This window comes from Oreochromis aureus, linkage group 4 (assembly GCF_013358895.1).
Source record: "Oreochromis aureus strain Israel breed Guangdong linkage group 4, ZZ_aureus, whole genome shotgun sequence".
In the NCBI taxonomy this organism is placed as follows: domain Eukaryota; kingdom Metazoa; phylum Chordata; class Actinopteri; order Cichliformes; family Cichlidae; genus Oreochromis; species Oreochromis aureus.
In genome coordinates this window covers 36,817,630-36,836,778 of record NC_052945.1, presented here as the reverse complement: position 1 = coordinate 36,836,778, position 19,149 = coordinate 36,817,630, and the positions used below count along the sequence as shown (strand labels likewise).

General features: G+C 45.2%; 1 protein-coding gene across 2 annotated transcripts; it reads left to right on the top strand.

The window, feature by feature from the left end:
- The first annotated feature begins 532 nt into the window (after positions 1–532).
- zgc:86896 (uncharacterized protein LOC415190 homolog) lies at positions 533–19,010 on the top strand. Of its 2 annotated transcripts, none has more exons than XM_039611204.1 (10): positions 533–639; positions 1,068–1,198; positions 2,583–2,687; positions 8,584–8,806; positions 8,917–9,024; positions 14,134–14,340; positions 14,491–14,566; positions 14,851–15,041; positions 15,687–15,777; positions 16,650–19,010. In XM_039611204.1, the coding sequence occupies exons 2-10, from the start codon at positions 1,135–1,137 to the stop codon at positions 16,653–16,655; spliced, it is 1,071 nt and encodes a 356-aa protein (XP_039467138.1). In that variant the 5' UTR covers positions 533–639; positions 1,068–1,134; the 3' UTR covers positions 16,656–19,010. The 2 variants fall into 2 exon arrangements, with proteins under 2 accessions (XP_039467138.1, XP_039467139.1); XM_039611205.1 differs by having other exon boundaries at positions 1,068–1,202.
- The last annotated feature ends 139 nt before the right edge of the window (positions 19,011–19,149 follow it).

The following is a 19,149-nucleotide window of genomic DNA, read 5'->3' as shown; positions in this document are numbered from 1 at the left end:
CCTTTACATGACTGCCATCTTGTGGCTGCAGTGTTTGTTTTTTTCTCAGTGTCATAACAAACAGCAGCTCTCTGTGTTATAATGGTCTGTCCATCTCCCATTAACAGTTTGTAGGACTGGGAAAACTGAGAGCTTTTTTCTGCTGGTTTGTGCATGCCATTGTGTAAACTGGTGCAAGAGCTGCTGCTGGCTCAGCTTTTACAGACCTGGCTTCTTGTGGAAACACAGCTATAAAATACATATCACAGGTATCACAGGTGTACATGTATGGGTATATTTGGGCTGTATGGAGCTGTTTATAATAATGGCAGGATATAAAAATAACAGTTTCATCCCCCCAAAATCAAAGTACGTCCCAAAGAATGAATGAAGTAGATGTTTTTGTATGAAGCATTTAGTCAAACTGCTGATCACCAGCCTGTACTGAGAGCCAATTGGAGACATTTGCTCCCAGCAAACTTCTGAGCAGGCAAGCTTGCTCAACAGCTATCAGTAGACACACCTACTGTTCTTTCACTCCCTTCAACAATAACACAGTCATATTCTTCACCAGGACTCAGTGCACAGCTCCTGTCGTGCAGACACTCTCACGAATACAACTCTGAACCCTCCTCTACTACCTGACCACACAGACACAGGGTAAGTAATAATATCAGCCCCAATTATTTTGTATCAAATTTAAGCAACTTGTTAAGTTTCAGATTGTTTAAACAAAACAAAAGTAGAACCTGGAATTTAGGTGATATGTTATTGGGCTTAAGACCTTTTAAATGTAGTCTGTTGTTGTGTTTTCAGAAACAAACAAATGCTGATAAGTCTGTCGTTCACCTCCAGATTTGTCTGCATTAGATCTGATAAAGTTTTTATCTCCCAGTCTTTATTCATTCAACTAACTATGAATTACACTAAAGCTATTCCAGAGTCCTTTCTTGAAACCTGATTTCTAATAAAACCTCCAAACAGAGAAAAGTATAAACAACAAACCATTTCTGCTTTATTTAAGAAAACTGTTCTCTCAAACAAAGTGTACCCTGTTTTTTCTCTTCCTTTTATCCTGGAACATGCAGCAGCCCATCTTTACAACAACCGTGACAGCAGCAGCATTCCAGCAGTCTGTCTTGCCTCTGTTCAGACATGTCGCTGTACAGTTTTGGACTGGACCCGCTATCCTGCCATGCCTGGAACAAAGATAGGACCCGTAGGTGAAATACCAGAAAAAATAATCATGCTCCATTTCCATATATAGAGTAGCTCACACATAAATGCACATATATAGACTGCATTAATGTGGTTCAGAGAAACACTGGCAATCTTATTATCAGTAGAGGAAATTGACTCAGAGAGCTTTAATGCATGCATGTATGTATACACCTGGAGGTTATCTGGGCCTTTGAATAACATTGCACTTCACTACATTGTTTTAATGTTATATAGAAAGCACTTAGGTGTAGAAAAAATTGCTTGTATGAATGGGTGTGAATAGGTGAACGAGGCATGTTATACAACCACCAAGTACCTGCAGAGGGTCAGGCAAGTCCTGAGGAGTCAGGTGAACGGAAAGAACAAGATCTGGGCCATCAACACCTACGCCCTGCCCGTGATCAGGTACTGCTGGGGTAATAAGCTGACCAAAGGAGGAGACAGAAGCCACTGACATCAAAACAAGGAAGCTCCTTACCATGCATGGAGGGTTTCACCCCAAGTCCAGCACCCTGAGGCTGTATGCTAAGGGGAAGGAAGGGGGCCGGGGACTGGTGAGTGTCAGCACCACAGTCCAGGATGAGACAACAAACATCCACGAATACATCACGAAGATGCCCCCAACTGACTGCATGCTCAGTGAATACCTCAGGCAGCAGAAACCCAAGAAAGAGGAGGGAGACGAGGCACCATCATGGAAGGACAGGCCCCTGCACGGTATGTACCACCAGCAGATAGAGGAGGTGACTGACATTCAGAAATCCTACCAATGGCTGGACAAAGCTGGACTGAAAGACAGCACAGAGGCACTAATCATGGCAGCACAAGAACAGGCTCTGAGTACAAGATCCATAGAGGCTGGGGTCTATCACACCAGGCAAGATCCCAGGTGCAGGCTGTGTAAAGATGCCCCAGAGACAATCCAGCACATAACAGCAGGAAGAAGGAACACGAGAAGCTGGAGAGGTTCTAAGGGCTGGAGAAGATGTGGAGGGTGAAGGTAACGGTGGTCCCCATGGTAATCGGAGCACTAGGTGCGGTGACTCCCAAGCTAGGCGAGTGGCTCCAGCAGATCCCGGGAACAACATCGGAGATCTCTGTCCAGAAGAGCGCAGTCCTGGGAACAGCTAAGATACTGCGCAGGACCCTCAAGCTTCCAGGCCTCTGGTAGAGGACCCGAACTTGGAGGATAGACCGTTGCAGGGGCGAGAGGGGAATTTTTAAACATATATATACATATGACAATGTATGTGAAGCGAGAGGAATTCATATATTTTCTGGTCATTAACTTAGATGTTTGTTACATAAATGTCTTTCTGTGGTTCATATTTCTTCATTATTGTTAGACTACTGAAACAAAGTGATGACATATTTGCTTCCAGAGATTGCTGTGAGTCCTAACAACAATGCGGTGAACATCTATGAAAAAAATGGCAAAGACTGGGTCAAGATCCACGAGTTGACCGAGCACAGCGGACGAATCACAGGTACCATATCTGTAATGGAAAGATTTAATCTGTTAAAATCCATAATGACTTTCAAAACGTTCCCATTTTCAAAGTATTAAAGAGGCTGGCTCAGAAGTACATCAGTTAATTATTAATGCCTAACCCCTCATGTGCCTAAGCATTTGCTTTGCTCTTTATTTCAAGGTTAGCAAACAAAAGTGGAAAAGTCTGCCCATTGAAATTAGATCATTTTTCAAATATCTTCTTATAAAATGATTTTTCTTGATAGCCTTTCTTAAATATTTGATATGTGCTAATATTTCTATCCCTTTCTTTTGTTTTTAGTTAATTTGTTTTATTTTTATTTTTTATATTCATTGTGTTAGCTTTAATTATGGGGTTACAAGTTTAATAATCTTCCTCTAAAAATGTTGTACACGCACAAATGCTCGGGTGCTGTGAAGTGTATTATTAGAATTAGGTCATTCAATTCAATTCAATTTTATTTATATAGCGCCAAATCACAACAAAAGTCGCCTCAAGGCGCTTTATAGGTACACAGAAAAACCCAACAATCATATGACCCCCTATGAGCAAGCACTTTGGCGACAGTGGGAAGGAAAAACTCCCTTTTAACAGGAAGAAACCTCCGGCAGAACCAGGCTCAGGGAGGGGCGGGGCCATCTGCTGTGATTGGTTGGGGTGAGAGAAGGAAAACAGGATAAAGACATGCTGTGGAAGAGAGACAGAGATTAATAACAGATATGATTCGATGCAGAGAGGTCTATTAACACATAGTGAGTGAGAAAGGTGACTGGAAAGGAAAAACTCAATGCATCATGGGAATCCCCGGCAGCCTACGTCTATTGCAGCATAACTAAGGGAGGATTCAGGGTCACCTGGTCCAGCCCTAACTATATGCTTTAGCAAAAGGAAAGTTTGAAGCCTAATCTTGAAAGTAGAGATAGTGTCTGTCTCCTGAATCCAAACTGGAAGCTGGTTCCACAGAAGAGGGGCCTGAAAACTGAAGGCTCTGCCTCCCATTCTACTTTTAAATACTCTAGGAACAACAAGTAGGCCTGCAGTGCGAGAGCGAAGTGCTCTAATAGGGTGATATGGTACTACAAGGTCATTAAGATAAGATGGGGCCTGATTATTTAAGACCTTGTATGTGAGGAGCAGGATTTTGAATTCAATTCTGGATTTAACAGGAAGCCAATGAAGGAAGCCAAAACAGGAGAAATCTGCTCTCTCTTTCTAGTCCCTGTCAGGACTCTTGCTGCAGCATTTTGGATTAACTGAAGACTTTTCAGGGAGTTTTAGGACATCCTGATAATAATGAATTACAGTAGTCCAGCCTGGAAGTAATAAATGCATGAACTAGTTTTTCAGCGTCACTCTGAGACAGGATATTTCTAATGTTGCACAAATGGAAGAAAGCAGTCTTACATATTTGTTTAATATGTGCATTGAAGGACATGTCCTGGTCAAAAATGACTCCAAGGTTTCTCACAGCATTACTGGAGGCCAAGGTAATGCCATCCAGAGTAAGAATCTGCTTAGATACCATATTTCTAAGATTTTCAGGGCCGAGTACAATAACCTCAGTTTGATCTGAATTAAGAAGCAGAAAGTTAGCGGCCATCCAGGTCTTTATGTCTTTAAGACATTCCTGCAGTTTAACTAATTGGTGTGTGTTACCTGGCTTCATGGACAGATAGAGCTGCGTGTCATCTGCATAGCAGTGAAAATTTATGCTATGTCTTCTAATGATGCTGCCTAAGGGAAGCATGTATAATGTAAACAGAATTGGTCCTAGCACTGAACCCTGTGGAACACCATAATTGACCTTAGTGTGTGAAGAGGACTCTCCATTTACATGTACAAATTGGAGTCTATTAGATAGATATGATACAAACCACTGCAGTGCAGTACCTGTAATACCTACAGCATGTTCTAATCGCTCTAATAGGATATTATGGTCAACAGTATCGAACGCTGCACTGAGGTCTAGCAGGACAAGCACAGAGATGAGTCCACTGTCAGAGGCCATAAGAAGATCATTTGTAACCTTCACTAAAGCTGTTTCTGTGCTGTGATGAGCTCTGAAACCTGACTGAAACTCTTCAAATAAGCCATTCCTCTGCAGATGATCTGTTAGCTGTTTGACAACTACTCTTTCAAGGATGTTTGATATGAAAGGAAGGTTGGAGATTGGCCTATAATTAGCTAAGACAGCTGGGTCTAGAGATGCTTTTTAAGTAAAGGTTTAACTACAGCCAGCTTGAAGGCCTGTGGTACATAGCTGATTATTAGAGATAGGTTGATCATATTTAAGATTGAAGCATTAATTAATGGCAGGACTTCTTTGAGCAGTTTTGTAGGAATGGGGTCTAAAAGACACGTTGATGGTTTGGAGGAAGTAATTATTGAAGTTAACTCAGAAAGATCAATTGGAGAAAAGAGTCTAACTTAACATCGATGGTACTAAAAGTAGCTGTAGATAATATTACATCTGTGGGATGATTATTGGTAATTTTTTCTCTAATGATAAAAATTTTATTTGTGAAGAAGTTCATGAAGTCATTACTAGTTAACGTTAAAGGGATTGTTGGCTCAGTAGAGCTCTGACTGTTTGTCAGCCTGGCTACAGTGCTGAAGAGAAACCTGGGGTTGTTCTTATTTTCTTCAATCAGTGATGAATAGTAAGATGTTCTGGCTTTGCGGAGGGCTTTCTTATAAAGCAGCAAACTATTTCTCCAGGCTAAATGATGATTCTCTAAATTTGTGACACACCATTTCCTCTCCAGCTTACAAGTTATCTGCTTTAGGCTACGTGTTTGAGAATTATACCACGGAGTCAGGGACTTTGGATTTGAGGCCTTAGTTTTCACAGGAGCTACAGTATCCAGAGTCATACGTAGTGAGGAGGTAAAATTATTAACAAGATAATCGACCTCTGTTGGAGTAGCGTTCAGATAGCTGCTCTGCTCTATGTTGGTACAGGGCATTGAAGATGATAACAGTGGGTGGATTATATTCTTAAACTTAGTTACAGCACTTTCAGAAAGACATCTACTGTGATAAAGTCTACTCTCCACTGCTGTGTAATCAATTATTGTAAATGTAAATCCATCCATCCATCCATCCATCCTCATCCGCTTTATCCGAAGTCGGGTCGCGCGGGGCAGCAGCCTAAGCAGAGAAGCCCAGACCTCCTCTCCCAGCCACCTCCTCCAGCTCATCCGGGGAACACCAAGGCGTTCCCAGGCCAGCCGAGATATAATCTCTCCAGCGCGTCCTGGGTCTGCCCTGGGCCTCCTCCCGGTGGGACATGCCCGAACACCTCACCCAGGAGGCGCCCAGGGGCATCCTTGTCAGATGCCCGAACCACCTCAACTGGCTCCTTTCGATGTGGAGGAGCAGCGGCTCTACTCTGAGCCCCTCCCGGATGGCCGAACTTCTCACCCTATCTCTAAGGGAGAGGCCAGCCACCCTTCGGAGGAAGCTCATTTCTGCCGCTTGTACCCGCGATCTCGTTCTTTCGGTCACTACCCACAGCTCGTGGCCATAGGTGAGGGTCGGGACGTAGATCGACTGTAAATGTAAATGTTATCAGGAAATGATCAGACAGCAGAGGGTTTTCAGGAAACACTGTTAAATGTTCAGTTTCTATGCCATATGTTAAAACAAGATCTAGAGTGTGATTAAAGTGGTGGGTGGGTTCTTTTACATTTTGAGAGAAGCCAATTGAGTCTAATAACAGATTAAATGCCATGTTGAGGCTGTCATTTTTAGCATCTACATGGATGTTAAAATCACCCACAATAATGATTTTATCTGAGCTGAGCACTAAATCAGATAAAAAGTCTGAGAAATGAGAGAGAAACTCTGTGTAAGGCCCAGGTGGACGATAGATGATAACAAGTAAGACTGGTTTCTGAGTTTTACAGGTGGGGTGGACGAGGCTAAGCATCAGGCTTTCAAATGAATTAAAAGTCTGTCTTGGTCTTTGGTTAATTAATAGGCTGGTGTGAAAAATTGCTGCCACACCCCCGGCCTGTGCTTGAGGATTTCTGGTAGTTAGAATGACTCGGGGTGTTGATTCATTTAAACTAACATACTCAACCAGGTTTCTGTAAGGCAGAGTAAATCGATTTGTTGATCAATTATTAAGTCATGTACTAACAGAGACTTGGAGGAGAGAGACCTAATATTTAATAATCCACATTTCACTGTTTTACTCTTTGGTTCAGATGTGGATACTGTATTGTTCTTTCTTTGTGATTTTTATGTTTAAGTTGTTTATTGCTGGTTTTAGTTTGTTTTTGTCTGTTTGGGAGCTGACACAGTCTCAATGGAGATGGGTTTTGGGGGTAGCAGGAGGAGAGAAGCTGCAGAGAGGCGTGTAAGACTGCAACTCTGCTTCCTGGTCCCAACTCTGGATAGTCATATTTTGGGGGTTTAATAAATTGGTCCATATTTCTAGAAATGAGAGCTGCTCCATCCAAAGTGGGATGGATGCCGTCTCTCCTAACAAGACCAGGTTTCCTCCAGAAGGTTTGCCAATTATCTATGAAGCCACATCGTTTCTGGGACACCACTCAGACAGCCAGCAATTTAAGGAGAACATGCGGCTAAACATGTCACTCCTGGTCTGATTGGGGAGGGACCAGAGAAAACTACAGAGTCCCACATTGTTTTGGCAAAGTTACACACCGATTCAATATTGATTTTAGTGACCTCCGATTGGTGTAACCGGTGTCATTACTGCCGACGTGAATTATGATCTTACTGTATTTACGTTTACCCTTAGCCAGCAGTTTTAAATTTCCTTCAATGTCGCCTGCTCTGGCCCCTGGAAGACAATTGACTATGGTTGCCGGTGTCTCTAGCTTCACATGTCTGAGAACAGAATCACCAATTACCAGAGTTTGACCCCCGGCGGGTGTGTCGCCGAGTGGGGAAAAACGGTTAGACACATGAACAGGTTGGTGGTGTACCTGGGCTTCTGCTTAGGACTATGCTTCCTCCTCATCGTCACCTAGCCGCCCTCTTTCCCCAGCTGCTTGGGGTCTGCCGGGGAACAGCTAGCAGGGCCTACGGTATCTTCGGCTGCACCAGCTACAGGAGCCTGGCTAGCTACGGGTGAATGAAGGGTGCGAAGCCGAGTCTCCAATTCAGTAATCCTGGCCTCCAGAGCTGCAAGTATGCTACATTTGTTACAGGTATCATTACTGCTAAAGGAGGCCGAGGAGTAGCTAAACATCTGACACAATGAGCAGGAAAGTGCAGGAGGGACAGGTGAAGTAGCCATGGTGCTAACGAGTCGGCTACAAGCTAAGCTAAGCTAGCGAAACAGTAGAGACACAGTGAGTGAATACTTTGGCTATAAATTAGGTAGTGAGTACACAGAAAGGGTGCTTCACATGAAGCATGTGAAGATTATTCTATGAAAAAGGGATGTATCTAAAAGATTTTAATTAAATTGCTAAGCAGAAAAGCTACTCAGAAACACCACTGTGTTTGAGCAGGAACAGGAAGTGATACTCTACCACAAAGCGAGCGAACACCAAGTGACAGCGCCAAGCCTCTGAAGCTGTGGCTCAGAGGGTAAAGCTGAATGTCAACTAGTTGGAGTCAATCATTGGCCAGAATCCAGTGGGCATTTTAGTCAGTGATGGACAAACTGCTTCATATCATGTACAGCCCATCTCACCTGATCCATTACTGACATAGTAGAGAGCCGTGTTCCTCACACTTATTGAACTCCTCTGCCATAAAGAATTCTTCAGGAAATTATTTCTACCATTATCTATAAATCCATACAAGAAATCTGTTTTGTGTGTGATGGGTGAGGATACCTATCAACTATAAGATTCCATGCACATATTTCTGTACTCAGATATAAAGTGTCCATATCTATCATCCATAGGCATAGACTGGGCCCCGCAGTCTAATCGCATAGTGACATGTGCCTCCGACCGCAATGCCTATGTGTGGACCCTGAAGGATGGTGTCTGGAAACCTACCTTAGTCTTGGTACGCATCAACCGTGCAGCCACATGTGTGAAGTGGTCCCCACTGGAGAACAAGTTTGCCCTGGGCAGTGGAGCCCGTCTTATCTCTATTTGCTACTTTGAGCAGGAAAATGACTGGTGAGCAATATAAGATCTCATTTTAAAGACTTGTGTTTGGTACATAAGACGTGATGATGTTGATTTTTTGTCATTATTGGAATGGTTCTAACATTCCTCTTCCACTTTAGGTGGCTGAGTAAACACATCAAGAAGTCAATTTGCTCTACAGTGCTGAGTCTGGACTGGCATCCCAACAACATTCTACTGGCAGCAGGGTCTGCAGACCTTCACTGCAGGTGAAACTATGATGAAACCTGGAAACCCAAAGGACAGGTTTTGCTTCGATCTTTGCATGATGACGACACACAATGACCGCATCTTTCACACATATTTGCACATCTTATTTCAGTATAAAATTGTTTTAGGCAAATCTTCAAGCCACACTGTTTAACTGGATGTTGCTCCTTGATTAAAACGAACTAATACAGTGGAATTTATATTGACTTAATCACACTTACAGTCTTCTGTTGCCCTTATTAACACACTCATTTGTGATCATTGCCTCAAAATAATCCTAACCCTGATTTACACAAAGTTTGACTAAGTCTAGAGTTAGCAGGTGTTGGGAATTTCAGTTTAAAGCCATGATCAGGATAAAGAAGACACATTACTTTCATAAGAAAGTGTGCCAAATCATCTCTGGCAGTGCCAGTTTGACTGTTGTTTGGTGTCATTCATTGGAGTGGATCATTGACGTCTGAATTACCATACATAGCTACAACAGCCTGTTACCTCCTCTTAATGCTGGTCACTGGCTTGGTCATACATTGCTGTGGATTGGCGTCCCATTCTTCAACCAGCATTTGTCACTCTTGCACAAACAGCACACCCAAACTGATCCCGCAAATGTTCAATGTGGTTGAGGTCAGGACTGCGGGTAGGCCAATCACCCTCTCTCCTCCCAATCTCTGGAGGTTTCTGGTAAACTCCGCTCTGTGGGTGTGAGCATTGTCATCTTGGAGAATAGAGTTTGGTCCCGGACTGTGGAGATATGGGATTGCCTGGTTGCAGAACCTCATTTCGATATCTCTCAGCATTGAAACTGCCTCCAGTGAGGAGAAGCCTCACCATCACCATCGCACTGCCTCAACCAAAATCTGTTGCTGGAGAAGAAATCAGCTCAGTGTTCTTTGCGTCTTCACACTACCCAACAAGCCAACTGCTGTAGGCAGAATCTGGACTCATCGCTGAACATAATGTTCCTCCACATGTTCAAGTCCAGTGCACGTGTTGCCAGCACCACCGCAACTGGTCCTGACAGTGAAGGGCAGCCATAGCAGACCTCCTGGCTGTCCTGGCTGACAGGGTGATGAAATGGTCTTCTTGTCGTGTCATCTTCTTGGGATGCCCACTTCACAGCCTGTCTTTGACATCCTGCGTTATATGGAGCTTGACCCTCAGTTTATAGATGGCACTAAGGCTCACGCGAAATAATGTTGCAGCTTGGTTTTGCAGAACACCAGCTTGAATTTGCCTGATCAGCCAAACATGGCATACTTGGATGAGAAGCAAACTGACTGTTGTAGCCGGTGCTGCTAATCTGGTGTCGATTAATCACCCTATTGTCACCAGAAGCTCAAAACAAAAGTCAGTAAGAGAATAAGTTTTCAACGGCACAGCCCAAATACTCAGCTCTGCTGCATAATCCACACATTCTCCTTAAAGATGCAGCAGCATTTAAGGAGAAATAAACAACTGCCATCAAGCATCAATATGCTTTTTGTGCTAAGTTTAATTTAAAACTATTTTTGCTTTAGCCTAATATTGTTTTGTGTAAAAAAATTTTAAATAATAAAAGTAAAGCCTCTCCGTGAATCGCTACCTTATCGTGGTGGAGGGGTTTGTGTGTCCCAGGGATCCCAGGGGCTATGTTGTCTGGGGGCTTTTGCCCCCTGGTAGGGTCCCCCATGGCAAATTGGTCTTGGGTGAGGGACCAGACAAAGAGCGATTCAGAAGACCCTTATGAAGAGAATATCGAGGGAACAGTTTACCCTGCCGGGATAGGGTTACCGGGGCCCGCCCTGGAGCCAGGCCCGGGAGGGTGCCCGAGGGCGGCGTCTGGTGGCGGGGCTTGGTCCATGGGGCCCGGCCGGGCACAGCCCGAAGAGGAGACATGGGCCCATCCTCCCGCAGGCCCACCACCCGCAGGAGGCGCCATAGGGTCGGGTGCATTGTGTGCTGGGCGGCGGCCAGGAGCGGAGGCCCTGGCGGACTGATCCCCAGCTGCCAAGACTGGCAATAGGGACATGGAATGTCACCTCTCTGGTGGGGAAGGAGCCTGAGTTAGTGCGTGAGGTTGAGGGGTACCGGCTAGATATAGTCGGGCTCACCTCTACGCATGGCTTGGGCTCTGGAACCAGTCTCCTGGAGAGGGGCTGGACTCTGTCTCAGTCTGGAGTTGCCCCTGGTGAGAGGCGGCGGGCTGGGGTGGGTATTCTAATATCCCCGGCTTGCTGCCGATGCGTTGGGGTTTTTCCGGTGGATGAGAGGGTTTGTTCCCTGCGCCTTAGGGTCGGGAACGGGTCCTGACTGTCATCTGCGCTTATGCGCCGAGTGGCAGTTCAGAGTACCCAGCCTTCTTAGAGTCCCTGGGGGCTGAAGGTGCCCCATCTGGAGACTCTGTTGTCCTGCTGGGAGACTTCAATGCTCATGTGGGTAACGACAGTGAGACCTGGAGGGGCGTGATCGGGAGGAACGGCCTCCTGATCTGAACCCGAGCGGTGTTTTGTTATTGGACTTCTGTGCAAATCACAGTTTGGCCATAACGAACACCTTGTTCGAACATAAGAGTGTCCATAAGTGCACGTGGCACCAGGACGCTCTAGGCCGCAGGTTGATGATCGATTTTGTAATCGTATCACCAGACCTGCGACCATATGTTCTGGACACTCGGGTAAAGAGAGGGGCTGAGCTGTCAACTGATCACCACCTGGTGGTGAGTTGGATCAGGTGGCGGGGAGGACGCTGGACAGACCCGGTGCACCTAAACGCGTGTAGTGAGGGTGTGCTGGGAACGCCTAGCAGAGGCCCCAGTCCGCGAGATCTTCAACGCACACCTCCGGCAGAGCTTCAACAGCATTCCGAGGGAGACTGGGGACATTGAGTCCGAATGGACCATGTTCAGCGTCTCCATCGCCGGGTTGCTGCATTGAGCTGCGGTCGCAAGGTGGTTGGTGCCTGCTATGGTGGTAATCCCGAACCAAATGGTGGACACCAGAGGTGAAGGGAGCCACCAGGCTGAAGAAGGAGTCCTATCGGGCTTGGTTAGCCTGTGGGACTCCGGAGGCAGCCGACAGGTATCGACAGGCCAAGCGGAATGCGGCTCGGGCAGTGGCTGAAGCAAAAACTTCGGGTGTGGGAGGAGTTTGGAGAGGCCATGGAAAAAGACTTTCGGACTGCCTCGAAGAGATTCTGGCAAACCGTCAGGCGTCTCAGGAGGGGAAACCGGTGCTCTACCTGCACTGTGTATAGTGCTGGCGGAGCGCTGCTGACGTCGACTGAGAAAATTGTCAGGCGGTGGAAGGAATACTTCGAGGACCTCCTTAATCCCACTGACACGTCTTCCGAGGAGGAAGCAGAGTCTGGGGATGAGGGGAATGACCCGCCAATTTCCGGGCGAGGTCACTGACGCAGTTAAACAACTCCTTGGTGGCAGAGCCCTGGTGTTGATGAGGTCCGCCCCGAGTTCCTGAAGGCTCTGGACGTTGTAGGGCTGTCCTGGTTGACACGCCTCTACAATGTTGCGTGGAGATCAGGGGCAGTACCCCTGGATTGGCAGACCGGGGTGGTGGTCCCCATCTTTAAGAAGGGAGACCGGAGGGTGTGTTCCAACTACAGGGGGATCACACTCCTCAGCCTCCCTGGGAAAGTCTATGCCAGGGTGCTGGAAAGGAGAGTTCGTCCGCTAGTCGAACCTCGGATACAGGAGGAACAATGTGGTTTTCATCCTGGTCGCGGAACACTGGACCAGCTCTTTATCCTCTCAAGGATACTTGAGGGTGCATGGGAGTTTGCCCAACCAGTCTACATGTGTTTTGTGGACTTGGAGAAGGCATTCGACCGTGTCCCTCGGGGTGTCCTGTGGGAGGTGTTGCGGGAGTATGGGGTGTCTGGCCCATTGCTACGGGCCATTCGATCCCTATACAACCGTTGCAAGAGTTTGGTTCGCATTGCCGGCAATAAGTCGGACTCGTTCCCGGTGGGTGATGGGCTCCGCCAGGGCTGCCCTTTATCACCGATTCTGTTCATAATTTTTATGGACAGGATTTCTAGGCGCAGCCAAGTGGCGGAGGGCTTTCGCTTCGGTGGCCTCAGAATCTCATCTCTGCTTTTTGCGGATGATGTGGTTCTGTTGGCTTCATCAGGTGAAGGCCTCCAGCTCGCACTGGAACGGTTAGCAGCCGAGTGTGAAGCAGCGGGAATGAGGATCAGGACCTCCAAATCTGAGGCCATGGTTCTCAGCCAGAAAAGGGTGGAGTGCCCACTCCAGGTCGGGGATGAGTTCCTGCCCCAAGTGGAGGAGTTCAAGTATCTCGGGGTCTTGTTCGCGAGTGATGGGAGAAGGGAGCCAGAGATCGACAGACGGATTGGTGCTGCGGCTGCAGTGATGTGGACGCTGCACCGGTCCGTCGTGGTGAAGAGGGAGCTGAGTGTAAAAGCGAAGCTCTCAATTTACCGAGTCGATCTCGTCCCTACCCTCACCTATGGCCACGAGCTGTGGGTAGTGACCGAAAAAACGAGATCGCGGATACAAGCGGCAGAAATGAGCTTCCTCCGAAGGGTGGCTGGCCTCTCCCTTAGAGATAGGGTGAGAAGTTCGGCCATCCGGGAGGGGCTCAGAGTAGAGCCGCTGTTCCTCCACATTGAAAGGAGCCAGTTGAGGTGGTTCGGGCATCTGACAAGGATGCCTCCTGGGCGCCTCCTGGGTGAGGTGTTCCGGGCATGTCCCACCGGGAGGAGGCCCCGGGGCAGACCCAGGACACACTGGAGAGATTATATCTCTCGGCTGGCCTGGGAACGCCTTGGTGTTCCCCCGGATAAGCTGGAGGAGGTGGCTGGGGAGAGGGAGGTCTGGGCTTCTCTGCTTAGGCTGCTGCCCCCGCGACCCGGCCTCGGATAAAGCGGATGAAGATGGATGGATGGATGGATGGAAAGTAAAAAGTCAGATATGTCAAGCATGAAAAGCAACCATAAGGTTTTATGTTATAAAATAATGTCAGTACACTTGAACCAAAGATGTCTTATTCATTTTGGTTATGGGCCATTCAGGCTTTATGGGTAATGAAAAAGTAGACAAAACACATTCACTATTTAAGAACTAACAAAGAGATATTTGTGTTTCCCAGGATTTTCTCAACCTACATCAAGGACATTGAGGAGAAGCCCGGGCCCACTTCCTGGGGGGCCAAGATGCCTTTTGGGGAGATGATGCTGGAGCATAAAGACTGTGGTGGGTGGGTACACAGTGTTTCTTTCTCTCCCAGTGGAGACCAGTTGGCCTGGGTGGCTCACAACAGCAGCATCAGTGTCGCTGATGCCACACAGGGGAAGGAGTAAGTATTGCTTCCGAACCACTTATTTCATTAATATGAGCAGTATTATTTTATTCACTTAAACATAAAGCCATTACTGAAAACCTTTCCTTGTATATTGGCGTGTCACAGGTGTATGGCCTTATATCATTTTACCTGTTCGTCTGTTAGGGTAACCCAGCTGACCAGTGACAGTCTGCCACTGCTGAGTGTCCTCTATATCAGCCCTACTGAGATTGTTGCTGCGGTAACTATGCCCCGCTCCATGTGTTTGTCTGTGTAAATGAAATTATTCAACTGTGTAAAGATGTAAAATCTCCATATTATCAATAGATTAAATGACTCTGAGTAATGTGAAAGTCATGTTGAAGACAGAAAGACAAAACTGAAGCCTTGATAAATTAAATAAAAAACTTATACCAAATTGTGTCTGAGCTTTGCTGCTCCGTGGCCATTGGTCACACAATATCACATTGAAAAACAGAATATCCAAAATGATCAGATATTCTTTTGTGCTTTTTGTGCACCCAGGGACATGACTGTTGCCCCTACCAGTACACGTATAAAGGTCCACACTCTCTGGAGTTTGTGAAGAAGCTTGATATCCCAAAGCAGACCTCCAAAGGGAATATGTCAGCAATGCAACACTTTCGCAACCTGGACAAAAAGGCCACTGAGGAGGACACCAGTGACCTGGACACACTTCATCAAAACAGCATCACGTGAGGGACACAGCTTTTTACTTTAAAAAGGCACAATAACCTTTGCTGAGGAGGTTCTGTTCTTAAACAACTGAGTGAAGGAAGCATGTTTTAAATATTTTCTACAGAGTTTTACTATTTGTCATCGTACAGCTCTCACCCACTTTATTTTCTGCTAATATTTCCAAAGCTGAGTGTTTCTTTTTCACTCACTATGTGTTCATAGACCTCTCTCCATTTAATGATTAGTTATTATTAATCTCTGGCTCCCAAACCGGTCACAGCAGATGGCCCCGCCCCTCCCTGAGCCTGGTTCTGCCGGAGGTTTCTTCCTGTTAAAAGGGAGTTTTTCCTTCCCACTGTCGCCAAGTGCTTGCTCATAGGGGGTCATATGATTGTTGTGGTTTCTCTCTATTATTTACAAAGTAAAGTGTGCTGAGGTGACTGTCGTTGTGATTTGGTGCTATATAAATACAAATCAAGTGAACCGACAAATTAAAATGGAAACTGATTTTAAAACCATCATTTATGTAATACCCGTTCATCTCACTTTGCTCACAGAAGAGCATCTGTTAGTACGTGTCAGTACGTGTTTTGTCTGTCCAAATATTTTCACCTTTGTTGTCATTTCCTTTCTGAGCTGTTACTTTGTGTTGTGCTCTGCAGGCAGCTGCGTATTGTATCACTGGACAAAGCCAAAGTTGTGCAGTACAGCAGCGTGGGTCTGGATGGAGCTATGGTGATCTGGGATTTTAAGGTACTGTCTTCAGTAAAAATACAAAAAGATGAAGTGGATGTAGTAATTATTTTTGAACAAATCTTTTTTGAATTGCTCTGACAATGAGTCTTTCATGTACTACAGGCATAACCCTCTAACTTTGTAGAAACTGAGCAAGCTCAGCTTACTGAAGTCAGGCTTCTCGATAAAGTAAAAGTAGGATGCACACATTCAGTGCAAGTCAAGTTAAGTCATCTTTATTTATATAGCACATATAAAAGACATCAAGTGTCGGCCAAAGTGCTGAACAGAGGGATAATATGATAAAAAGAATTAAAATAGATAAGATGAAAACATTATAGAAAACATTATGAGACATCCATATATGTTTGTAAAAAAATATGTGTACATGCAAATATGCACATACACATACAAAAATGTACACATTCACACACAAGCACACATCATCCAATGAGATAAAAGCCCAGAAGAGCTAAAACAGAATAAAAGTGGTGTCAGCAAATTTACCAATGTTTCTTAAACATCTCACATTACAGGCTCAGACCAGTTTTCTGAATTCAGATCTCCAAAACACTCAAAGTGTTTTGTCGCTGCACTTGAATGTAAACTTGAATTGTTAAATTTGTTACTAGGAGTTATATTAACCTTAGAAGGCCTATAATATTGATTGCAGGCTGGGAAATATGAATTTCATGCCTGAGAGTATTAATGGAGATCCACGCTGAGATTTAAGACTGATAATACACTCGGGTGTATTGGATCTCTGTGCTCAGTGTTAGCCATCAGCTATAATGGAACAAGAAACACATCATTTGATGATCCTTGTGTGTCAATCAGATCTTAAAGGCTCTTATGTTCTAACATGCTTTTGTTTTTCCTCTCCTTTGCAGGCCTGACTCCACATTTGTCCTTGAGCTGAGTCAGAGTATCAAACACATCCTTGGTTCATTCATTCATCTGTGTTTTCCAATAACTGGGAAATGCTGTTAGCACATGTGATTTGTGATATTTGACAAAAAAAAACAAATTGTTTACAAAAATAAATGGGTAATGTAATGTCTGTTGTGGATCCACTGTGCTTTACATAACTTACTCTGCCGGTACATATGGAGGTCAGTGTAGCTAATCCTGTGTTACGGCTGGTTCTCATGTTTTTGGCACAAACTGGACTCTAAATTCAGACCCAGCACACCAGAAGCAAGTTTAAAAGAACAAACAGGAGACTGGTATGGCAAAACTGACTGTGGGAACTAAAGCAGAAGCTCATTTGAGTGAGGAGAAACAATGGTAGCTGGGACTGGGAAGAGTGTGGAAGACTTGCTAAACTGTTTTGGGTACATCTGGTTATCTCACTTGAGGGAATTCCAGAACAGAAACTTTGGAGGGATCTGAGGAGAGCACACAGGTTTCCAGACAGGGAGAGTGAATAAGCTGTTGAGTTCTAGGTAATACGGTCATAAAAGCCCCATAATACTGGCTGCAATCTCGTTGCACCCACAACACATGCTTGCTGTGTTGCGGGTGTCTCACACCAATGTTGACGTCACATCACATGTCACGCAATTAGAAACTTACCTTCACTCTAGTTGGATACCTTCAAGTGGGGATGTTCTGGTGACTAATTTCTAACCATGGAAAAGAATGAGACTAAATGAGTAGTCTATAACTAAGAGACACTCAGATATATATTTTTTATAACTCAATTTGTATTATAATTTACAACCTTGCAACTTATACTTGTCAATGTTCACAAGTTGAACAGATACAGGAACAGGGAACAATGTAGAAGTACAAGTTAAAATAAAATAAAAGCAAAAAACAAAACAAAAAAAGAAAAACACACTTCACATGATATTAAAAAAGATGTGACCTTAGCCCCGACACAGGTCCTGAAAGCTCTGAAAAAGGTGAATCCCTGCAAGGCTGTGGGACCCGATGGAGTTCCTCCCAGAGTACTCAAGGCCTGTGGGGAACAACTAGCTGGTGTGCACACTGATATCTTCAACCTGTCACTATCCCAGGCAGTAGTCCCATGTATTTTTAAATCCTCTATCATCAAACCAGTTCCCAAAACACTGGACACTTCCGCCCTGAATGACTTCAGGCCAGTGGCACTCACACTAGTCGTCATGAAATGTCTAGAAAAAATGGTTCTCACACACATCAATCATATGGTCCCAGACACTATTACACCCCCTCCAGTTCACATACTGTACCCATTGATCAGTTGATGATCCAACAGCAATAGCCCTGAACCAAACTCTGCAACACCTGAGAAGTAGCAGAATGTATGTCAGGATGCTCTTTCTGGACTACAGCTCTGATTTCAACACCATCCCCCCAGGCAAGCTGATCGAGAAACTGACAGACCTCAGCATCCCGACTGTAACTGGATTCTGGACTTTTTCACAGACAGACCACCTACGTACACCGACAACTGTGTCTCCACCCAGGAAAACTCCATCGTCAACCTCATCCTTAACACGGACAAGACCAAGGAATTAATATTGGACTTCAGGAAGAACCCCCCTCCACTGCAGCCTCTTATCATCAAAAGGACAGCGGTGGAGAGGGCCAACGGCCACAGATTCCTGGGACTGCAGGTTACATAGGACCTGAGCTGGACTCTCAACACCACAGGAACAGTGAAAAAAGCTCACCAAAGGCTTTATTTCATTTGGATGCTCAGGAAAGCCAGCATGAACCACCACCCTCTCACCCAGGCCTACAGAGGGCTGATAGAGAGCATCCTAACTGCAGGCATCACTGTCTGGGAACACCACACAGGCAAAGAGTCATAAAGTCTGCAGAGAGCATCATAGTGACAAAACTTTCATCCATGGACTCTCCGTACACACAGCCGGAAAAGAGCAGAGGGAATTATCTGGGACTCATACCATCCAGCCCACTCTCTGCTCACACACAAAAACTGCACATACAAACTGAGACACAACAGAGCGGACAGGATCATCACACACAGAACAAGATTCTTCAGCAGCTTCTTCCCTGCCAAAGTCAGACTGATGGCAAAACAAAAAAACACTGAACACTTAAAATAACACAGCACTGCCTCACCCGACTTCAAATATACGATTGGATAAATCACTGACTAATGTGCAATATACTCACTGAAACAGATTTGTGAAACAGATTTGTGAAAATGTGCAATATTATGCGTGCAATACCAGGAAGTGTATTACCACCCTCTCTGTACAGTGTTTTTGTATGTAGTAAATACGATATGGTTGCTCCATTGCTTGCTTTATTTCTATTTTCCTTTTTTTGTGGCTTTTTCTTATCTTGTAAAAAGTGTAAGTTGACCTGGAGAGCTCTGCACAAGAATTCCAGTGTGCATGGACTGTTGGTCCTGTGTGCAAATGACAAATAAAA